A 10,551-nucleotide genomic window follows, 5' to 3' on the forward strand; every position below is an offset into this window, starting at 1 on the left:
TACTTGAGATGAAAGCATGAATCAACTTCTCCTGGTCTGTTTGAGACATAAAACCCTTCACTCTGGATATGTTCTTAAGCTGATAGAAGGCTGTAACATTCCCTCTGTGGTTACAGGAAGAATATCAAGTCAACATGACAGTGTAATGCCAGTGGCAGCTCTTAAAGCCAAAAATTTAAGTTAAGTGAATGCACAAATACAAAAGGTTTCCACCTGGCATGTCACTTTAAAGGTGCTTGGACTAACTTAATGTGATTGCATTATCCAGAAACACTGAATATAGGTGCCAACAGAGGCACACAGACCACTATCATAAATAAACTCACAAAAAATAGCTTATAGGTCTCTCACACCCTCATAGGTGTTTTCAAGTATTGTGGCTGACTATATTTATGCTCAGGTTAAAATTGGTAAAGCAAACACCATATCTACTATGCTATTACTTCAATCTTTCCACCAAACTCCATATAGTAAAAAAAAATAGTGACGGTGTAAGTTGTTCAGCCCTAGTAAACACAACAGAAACTGTCAGAGGTCTGTACATGCCTAACATTCTAGAGAATTATGTTAACACATTCTCATTATGCAGGAGTTTCTTTGGTGTTTTAACACTGATTAAAATGAATAATTAAAAAATACTTCACATAGTAAATGAACAATCCTCTGAGACTACATACTGTAGGTCTGCTGCTATTATTGTAATGAGAATACAAACATGCTGTTGTTATGAGGTACAAACATAATGTACTATGTGTACCATCTTAGAATTTAGCACAGAACAAAACGTACAGCACAGATAGATGGAAATGTCACCATCACTACACCAAGTATTGGACCAAGTAAAAAATGGACCTGATGGCACTAGATTAAAAATAAGAGTATCACATTATTATAATTCACATTGTGAGTAACATTAATACATATGCACCAAACTTAAAGGAAATGAGATATTCAGCACCTGTGTAACCAAACCACTGCTGTTCTAAAACTATTTTACCTGAACTTGTAAAATGTGAGGAAGGATGCAACCGTCAAGCAACAATGCCAGACACCCAAAGGGGCATGTACCTTTCCGGAAGAAGATGAGCAGCATTCCTTGAAAGATACCCCTCCTTAACTCTGAATAGTTGACATACCCCATACGTGCTTGACAGCATGCAGGAAGAGCATGAACACAAGGGAACAGCCAATCGCCTTTCGTTGTGCATATGCACATGCTGTATGCACACGAGTCAAATAGCTTGGCCACACAAGCAGCACTGTGAGAGACAATTAAGTTCAGTTAAGTCAAAGTTACAATATAAACTGAAACTGATTGAAAGTACTGCTATATTGAGAAAGAGTGGCAGCATTACACTCTGTTTAACATTCTTATAATAGCTTTCAATCATGCATGCTCTCTAAATCTTAGCTCCTTGTTATATTGACTTGGACATTCAAGGACAAAAAATAATACTTAAATCAATGCAACAGCACAAACAGTTAAAATAATGTTTATTCAAACAATCATTCAATCTAAAGTACAGTACATCCATGAAAAATATAAACAAACCAAAAGATTCAAAAAGATTGATCATACTTGCTGACTTCTCAATTGTCACATATAAACCATACCAACTGTATTACACACAAGAATGACTTTGTATTTATATAGTTGGGAAGATCTGGCATCAGTCTGGTTGGCGTGAGCTCTTTACTCTTCAAGTACTCTTTACTTAGCGAGGTGGAAAGCCCCTATGTGGTCCTCCTCTACCCCTGAACCCTCCCCTGTCCCCACGGAAATTTGGTCTGTTTCTTTCACGGCCTCTGTCTCCGCCTCTCCCTGCATTTGGCCCACCACGTCCTCCTCTGGGTGCGCCACCACCACGATCTGACTTCAGCTTAGCAGGGGGGGATTTGGGTCGCAGCCTTTCTATTTCCTCAGTGCAACCAGATAGATGGGAGTTGGGCAAGCCAAAATGTGAGGCATAGGCCTCTGGATTAAAGTTACTGTTTGTCAGAGTAGGACCCACTGTAAGCCAGCCTACAAAGAGAAGAAGACAACGTCATAAATATTGAGAGATAAGCAGAAGTTTTTCAAAGGAAAGCGTGTATCCACCTCACCTGGTCTAATGGTTGAGTCTCTTCCAAACAGATGCAACCTCCTGCGGCCCAAACAGAAGTGTTCAATGATGTGGAAAATCTCTACAGGCTTCTCAACATTTCCCATCTCAGGTTCCTCAGTGATGATCAAGTCAATGTCCACGTTGGCATGGATGAAGTCACCATCGGTACTTCTGCGCACTGTTCCTTTGATTCCCATCAGGCAGTGTTCCTGAGGGAATGTGTTGTGTATGTTACTATGTATGGTATTATACAATTTACACAGATTTAACTTTAAATTAAGCATATTTAAATGAGCCTTGTAAACTTAAAATGGTATATTTAACATTTGTGATTTTTATCTACATATTTTCAAGGAAAATTAATCCTAAAGTAATTAAATAATTTCATATTTATATTAACATTAAAATATTTCAAATTTCAACTGATTTTGTTTGTCCATGTGTGTATGTGTGTGTGAGTGAATGTATATAGTACCTTGGTTCTCTGGAATACTGCCTTTGGGTCCAGTGCCTTGGTCTTGCCTGGGTTGTTCTTGTTGGTCTTGATCCAACAGATATCTTCACACCGCCTAAAGCCCCACTTCCTCAAACACTGAAATGGGTGTAATAAGGTATCATGATGAACCAAGTACTGCATTGGCTAAACAAGCATTCAGTTTAGGGCTGCTATTATTGACAGATGCATTTTTCTAATATATCTGAGATGATCAATGGATTCGTAAAACCTAAAACACTTTAACAGTAGGACTTCTAATACCCATGTATCATAAAAACATCAAAAATTATATAAATTCAATAAGAAAATCCAGTGCTTGAGTCTATACAAATTGCTGCGCTGCTAGAAAACACATGGACAGTAATCATTTTATTTTGTACTTATATCATGTTTCTGATCACATGCTTTCTCACCACTATGACTGGTTACTTACTATTGTTTGAAGTAGCTCAATGCTTTTTGAGATAACTAAGAAATAGTTTAAGTCATTGCAGGAAAACAGCATTCCAGATCTGAAAATAACCTTTAAGTTGTTGAAATGTGTCCTTATCTAGCTTTTGATATTTTAGATAATGCTACTGGCAAAAACTTCATAACAATTAGGCTTTTTAGACCATTATGCCTCTTCTAAATAGTCTGTAGTCACTATACTTTTCTCTAAAATATAAATACTCCAATGTACAAGTTGATATCCATTTCCCTTAATAATGCAGACATTTGGAAAAACCTTTTTAAAATGAAACAGTCAAAAAAAGTATGCAATATAAGTATACCTTATCTGGTAAAGACAACAGTAAAATCTATTTTCTGAGTGCCATACTGTGACTCAGTGTTACTGACGAGCTTCAAAAGGACACGTCACAATGGCAATAATGTTTTTCTGACAGCTTGTCTCTGTGAAGGAGGCCTGAGGCTTGAAAAGTACCATGCAAACAGACAATAGTTCCAACGTAGCTGAGGATGCTTCAGCCCGTTGTCATCACGTTATGCACTAACTGTTGCCTAAGTCAGATGTTAGATAAAGACTCAACCAGCAGGTTCTTGAATGGCTCAAAGAATGCAGTGTTGTCCTACGAGCAGTTAAGATAAAACAAATGCCTTGAGTTTCAAAACACTTGTAAAACTAGTAAAGAATATCAGAAACATTTTGGACACAGAGCTACAGTTTGACTATTATTTAATGTGTGATTTTCACTGATCACATTACCATTCGGCCCAAGTCCAAGCCTTCACCAGAGCCACACCAGAGAAACACAAAGGAACGCAGGGCTGAAATTTCCTCGATCTCCAGTTTCATGATCTACAATAGCAAAGAAGGAACAAGCAGAATTATCAATCAATCAATCTATCAATCAATCACAACAAAGTTATCTCAAGGCACTTCACACATAGAGCAGGTTCTAAACCGAACTCTTCAGGTTTTAACTTTAAAGAGACCCAACATTCCCACATGAACAGTGGCAAGAAAAAACTCCCTTTTAACAGGAAGAAACCTCAGGCAGAACCAGACTCAGACTCAGGCCTCGACCGGTTGGGGTTGAGAGGAGAGAAAGGAAGGATAGAATTATTAGACAATAAATTAAAAAATTTAGAACTTCCTTTTCTAAAGGCCAGATGATCATCAGATAACCAGACAGTTGTTTTGGCTGTCCGGGATTAGTTTTTTCATTTGTAGATTGGCAAACTCTTGTCACCTCCTACTTGGAGAGGGTCAGCACAAACCTTTTTAACAGCCCTCCTATGATTGCCCGGGTGTTTGCATACTTATCAAACATGCCTAATATTTCTGTAAGGGGTCTTCCAGCATGGCGGATTGCTCAAAGAAAAATGTTTATGTTAAGAATTATGAATCAGGTAAATGAAAATTATACTGAATAGTGTGATGCATCCTTAGACAAAATGATGTGTAGTGGATACCTGACCTTTATTCAGGGTTTCTGCTGGATTCCCAAAATTATTATTTTTCAATACTTCCAAGCCATATATTACAATAACTCCAAAGGATATAATCAACTAATTTAATGTGACCTTGATGTAGCAGGAAATAGATGGATGGATGAAGAAATTAAAGATGATTAATTAATTAAGGTTAGATTTAGTTTGTGCTAAAATCAAATGTTTCCCATTATGAGTCAATGAGCTTTCTAGCTACTTTAGCAAGCAGTATTGACAGTCTTTGTTACAGGGCTGACAGTGTTAACTGAAACGCCATAAAAACAGCATTAAAAAGCTTATGCATGCACAATCCTGCTTTTAGATTATAGGTGCTTCCTGACAGCCCACATTCAGATATTAGGCCATTTTATAATTAACATTACTGCCTACAGCAGGCAAGAGAAAATATTCAAGACTTTCATAAATATTAACCCTTTTCAAGACCTCTATACCTATACTACTAAATGCAAACAAGCCAAACAGGCATACATACATCATCCCATGTCCAGAAACGTTCAGTGTGACTAATGCCTGATTCTCTGTAGTATTCCTCTAAAGGAGGCTCAAGCAGAATAACATCAAACTTGCACTTCAAATCCTGCAGGTCAAAGTGCTCTGGGTCAGCTTGGAGGTACCTAAAACACACACAAACACACACACCTTAGACATAGCTAACTCTTCTCAAAAGAGTTGATGCCATTTGAAAGGGAGAGAGTTTTTTAATTCACATTGGTTTTTTTTCTAAATGTAATCACATTAACAATCAGCTAAATATCTAGTATAATATTGACATTATCATTTAACATACATGGGAGGGGTGTTGGTGGTGGAGATGAGTTCGTCCTTCAGTCTGATCAGCTCTCGAAGTTTAGGGTATTCTTCAAATCGGTCAGCCAAGCCTGAACCGCAGAAAAACACTGAGGTCAGAACCACATACACACAGGCACGCACATGTATATAAACATCCACACACAGACGAGCATCAACTCACCAACATCTCTAATGAAGTTTTGTGGCCTGTGCCCTGTGTCCACAAAGTGCTGACAGTAGTCATTGTGAGGGTTCAAACTCTGGGTACCCTGAAAATCAAATTAATAAGATACATCAGAAAAATCTACATAGAGACAACTTACATATGAACACCAGGAAGTCTACTAGTGCATTTTTTTATGTATGTCAACTGTCACTGTATGAAACTGCCAGTGACAATAAATCATCACTACAACAAATGATTGCGTGTGTTGAGATCACATGTGTATGTTTTGTGACTAAAACTTCCTGTAAGCCACTGGTACTTTTTATGCAAAAATAGTTTTGGCATTGTGAAAGCGAACATTCTGGTATCTATCTAAACCAGTTCTGACCTATAATTAACCCTTAATAGACTGCAGAACACAATGGAGCCTAAAATTTCAAGTTGATGCAGGGCAACTCGTGATAACGTTTCTTACATTCCTTTAACATTGCTAAAGCGTTGAAAGAAATAGATTGAACCTGCCAAATAAAACGTGTGACTCAAGCATGGGATCACAAGTTACAAAGCAGGCTTTTGTCTTACTTCTTACTAATTAAAATTCCGTTTTTATTGGTGTTACTTGCTTGTGTGTCAACTCAAGTTAGATGTTTTTTTTATAGCTGCCAATTTTGTTTTTGCAGTAGTGGATTCAATGTGAACTGTGTTTCTGATACAATAAAAACACCATAGGATCACATCTGATCCAGTGTAACAGATCTAACTTTACAAAATAGTATAAATATAAGTATATAATACTGTACAAGGGGTTCTACTTTATGAGCCCATTTCACACAGGCTGTTCAATGCAGGGATAATGCACCTTTATTCTGCCTCGCTGCTCTGCATAAATAGGTACAAACATGGAGTGGGGGGAGAGTTGCTCTTCCAGTACAGGTATTCACAAACCGGAACTGACGTTTGAGTAAAAGGGACAGCTGGAACTGCGGGACAGGGGGCCGCCAGGGAGTTGACTCAAATATGTTAAACATCACACGTCTGGAATCTGGAACGCAGGCAAACTTTGCATGTACTGGGGTGGCATTATGACGGCTTTGTTTGGCTCAGTGTAAAAAAAAAGCCAACTTAATGCAACTTAATGATGGATCTTCTTATGCCTCCAATGCATGGCCTCTGTATAAAAGAGCCTATGTGTTCTTGTACAAATCATTATTTTTAATTCTATCCCTTTTTTATGATATGATTCTTGTAAAGACACATGCATGTGGTGGTTTGTCTACAGGTGGAATTTGGTAGGTCAACTCCAAAGTCCTGGGCCAATTTGTATTCCCACTCTGTCCCGGTTATACCAAATAATGTGACCACAAAAAACATTCAGAAAATTTTGCAAATCTTGTCAATGAGTTTTGGCAGTCTACACAGCATCACTGAAGCCTGACAAAGTACAGAGTTGGAATTTAACACTAGAGCATTATTGTTTGTTTTCACAGTGATTGAGACGGATAAGGCCAACCTGTAGTAGTTGATACTGATAAGGCTTATCTAACTGCTGTTTCCAGGTGTGAATCCTTTATAAATATTGCAAAAATTGTCTAGGTATATTTCCCAAATGGCTTCAACAGTGAGGTTATTTGTTCCTTGGGGCCACTTGAGGGCTTCCCACATGTCAGACTTAATTTCACTTTGAGTGGCCATGTCTTATTTTTCTTGTTTATTATCATTCTAATAATGTTAAAAGTGAGATTTATACAAACTCATTACAAAACAACACAATTTTAAAACTGTACAGTACTGGTCTATGGATTAAACAAACATACAATGCACAAATAATAAAATAGAATCAATCTGCATACTTATGTTGAGGAAAAATCTCAGCAAATTAATCCTTTACTAAAAACATTCAAATTTGCTCTCATTTTTTGTTAAAATATATCTGATTTAGCTACTCTCTGCAGTTAGAAAATTAAGTTTATTTACATCAATTAAGCAGTGGAAACTAACAAAATAGAAAAAAGAAGATAACAAAATCAAATAAACAGTTTCTATAAAAGAAATACACAGCAAGTATTCTAACCTTAAGGAAAGTACTTGAGTCCTTGTACACTTCCTCATATGGGTTGGTTTCTTCCAGCTGCTGCACCTCCACCTCATCCTAACACACACAAATGCACAAATGCACACACACACACACACACACACACACACACACACACACACACACACACACACACACACACACACACACACACTTTGATATTGACATTGTTCTATAATCTGAATCTTTATCTGCAAATGTGGTTGACATAAGTGAAATCAAATTCAAGATGTTGAGGAAGCAAATGCGGGAAATAAATAAACAAACCAGTTTCCTCTCTGGTTGCATATTACCCCCAAATACTTCCTTGAGTGAAGTTCATAAATCACTCAATGTTCAAGTATTGAATTTGATCAAAACATCCTTCACCCTGAGGTTCATCAAGATCAAATTAAAGCTTGTAAACAGCCTCTGTTGGTTGAGAAAAACAAACACCAGCTTTGGGTGCTAGTCAAATTTATGTTCACAACATGCAGCCACCACCTCACAATGACAACTGAGAGATCTTAATCAATTAAATGCTGTCTGAATATGTATCTTACTATTTGATTTAAAAAAATATATGTGACCTCCAATAGATTGATTTAGTACATTGGACAATCTTCGCTACTATTAATTAAGACTAATGCATAACTCTATCGTCATGTGCCCAGGAAGGGGCCGTCTTAACTGTCATGAGGCAGCATACCTTTTCTTTTGAAGAGTTTCAACATACTTATTAAAACATACTTACTCAAAGGCTGGCAGTCAGCCCTATGCAGTACATGCTATTTGTCTATTTTCAAAAGGTTTTATTAATTTTTATCATCTCATGGTCATAATGCTAACATGTGACTGCACTCACCTTTTGTTCCTCCACATCTTCCTCCGTGTCCTCTCCCTCTGCCTTCCTTTTAGAGGGTGGGGCCAAACTATCTAATGAAGACCTGCAAAACACGAGCATCCTAAATACATTTGTAGAATCCCTGTCTCATTGAAGCATAACATCAAAGTGACACAAAAAAAAAACTGACAAAAAAACTGGATGGACAAATGTTTTAAATATTACATTAAAGGGGAAAGGAGGGGAGTGTAGTAATATGTTCAGAGATACTAACTTTATATTTATAGAAAGTGAAAAATAGAAATACAATGCAAACTGAACAGCTGTACATACCAACTATCTTACTAATTAATATTCAGTTTTTGTTGGTGATACTCAAGTTACATGGTCAATTTTTACTTGTACTTAATGGCATGAAGAACAAAAGAATGGTTTGGACTAGCAGCTACTGTCAACTGTTCAACCGCTGCCTTCTTTTCTTCTCTGGCCAACTTGGGAATCCCTTTCACACAGTTTTTTGTGGGTTAAAAAAATCTTACCTGCACGTTTCTCGTGTCTCTTCTATCTCTTTGAGTTCATCTTTGCTGTTCAAGACAGCACCAATGCTGTCTGCATTTTCAGCTCCTAACTGAATAGAAAAAAACGTGCACATAAGTATTATGAACTTTCACTGTGTTTTGGCTTTTGTTGTCTTATAAAAAGCAGTGTGTAGTCAGGGTCATATCCCTCTAAACTTTTCACATGGTTTCATTTCAACAAATGTTCAAATGATCCAATAATTTGTCTAAAATCTAAGATTATAGAAAAACAATCCCAAAACTGAAAAAGATTTGTGTATCATAACTTTGTTTTTTATTATTTTCCCTTCCATTAATCATCTCACGCCACTCAGATGTATGTGGTGAGCCTTTGGATGGGTCTGACCCCTAGGTTGGGAACCATTACACTAATAGCTAACTGTATATTATGAAGTAATTAAACTAGCTCCATCTCGAGCAGCTACAACACTAACATGCTGCTCTAACACTGATGCTTCAGTATACATAATCTAATGATGTATCAGTCAGAGGGTTGCTAGTAAGCTACTTAAGTAACGTTTTTACAGCTTTTTCACGCAAGACTTATACTTAAGAAACTTCTTCCACCACTATCTGCTAACTTGAATTGACCCTAATTGCTTCAATAGAGGTTATTTGCGCCTTGAGACCACTCGAGGGCGACCAATGTATTCAAATGTTTGAAAGGGGTCTTTCAGCTAAGAAGTTTTCACTCCCTACATAACTCTCTCTCCTTGTTCACCACACAGTCGAGTATGCATCTCCTATAAAACACAAGCTGATTATCTGTCAGCAGCTCTACGTATTTATTATCCACTGTTTCAGAAATTGTTTAACGCTAACTGACTAGTTAAATTAGCTACTTGCCTGTTGAGCTAAAAGCTGCCGTCTAAGTTTTTGTCTTTCACGGATCTCTTGCAGTCGACTGTTCATTTCTTCCCCTTATACTGTTTTCTAATTAACTATTAAACACCACGAATACTTGGTGCATCAAAGCTTGTTTACATTAATACGAGTTGCTGCTGATGTTGTTACAAAGGAAGCCAACAATGTGCTAATATGCAATAGCCGCTAAAAACACAATTGGGTGCGCTCGATATTATCACCAAGGCGGCCGGACTGGACGTGCGGTGGGCGAAGGTGGAGTTAGTCGCTAAAACGAAGTGCTAGAATAACACTGGACCGCGACTGCTTCATGAACGTATAACAGTCTTATTTGCGTACTCAAAGGTGGTTTCTTGTCATCATTGCGGTCCTGTCAGCTAGGATGGAGCGGGTCAATCGGTAAAAGAGCGGTTTACTTGACCGCTGATGCCGCTTACTTGGGCGGGTTTCGGTGTACGCCGGTGTACAATAGTACACATACTTGAAAGAGCGCAGTTTGATGACGTTATCAAGTCGTCGTTATTCAAGTTTCAATGTGCATGTCCCTCCAATCAGAGAATAGGCGACTATAGTGTAGATGTGAGCTATTGAATTTTATATTTACATTATTCTCTCTCTCTGCCTCTCTCTCTCTCTCTCTCTCTCTCTCTCTCTCTGACAATGGACGAAGATTATTGATTAT

At 37.7% G+C, this 10,551-nt stretch overlaps 1 protein-coding gene across 2 annotated transcripts; it reads right to left on the reverse strand.

The window, feature by feature from the left end:
• Positions 1 to 1,477: 1,477 nt before the first annotated feature.
• mettl14 (methyltransferase 14, N6-adenosine-methyltransferase subun) lies at positions 1,478 to 10,165 on the reverse strand. 2 transcript variants are annotated; one of them, XM_053331120.1, is made up of 11 exons: positions 9,852 to 10,165; positions 8,967 to 9,055; positions 8,449 to 8,530; positions 7,584 to 7,661; positions 5,528 to 5,615; positions 5,345 to 5,435; positions 5,030 to 5,171; positions 3,809 to 3,901; positions 2,581 to 2,697; positions 2,104 to 2,314; positions 1,478 to 2,023 (listed from the first exon to the last, which is right to left on the reverse strand). In XM_053331120.1, the coding sequence occupies exons 1-11, from the start codon at positions 9,915 to 9,917 to the stop codon at positions 1,716 to 1,718; spliced, it is 1,365 nt and encodes a 454-aa protein (XP_053187095.1). In that variant the 5' UTR covers positions 9,918 to 10,165; the 3' UTR covers positions 1,478 to 1,715. The 2 variants fall into 2 exon arrangements, with proteins under 2 accessions (XP_053187095.1, XP_053187102.1); XM_053331127.1 differs by having other exon boundaries at positions 8,967 to 9,051; positions 9,848 to 10,165.
• Between the last annotated feature and the right edge of the window lie 386 nt (positions 10,166 to 10,551).

This window comes from Scomber japonicus, chromosome 2 (assembly GCF_027409825.1).
Source record: "Scomber japonicus isolate fScoJap1 chromosome 2, fScoJap1.pri, whole genome shotgun sequence".
NCBI lineage: Eukaryota > Metazoa > Chordata > Actinopteri > Scombriformes > Scombridae > Scomber > Scomber japonicus.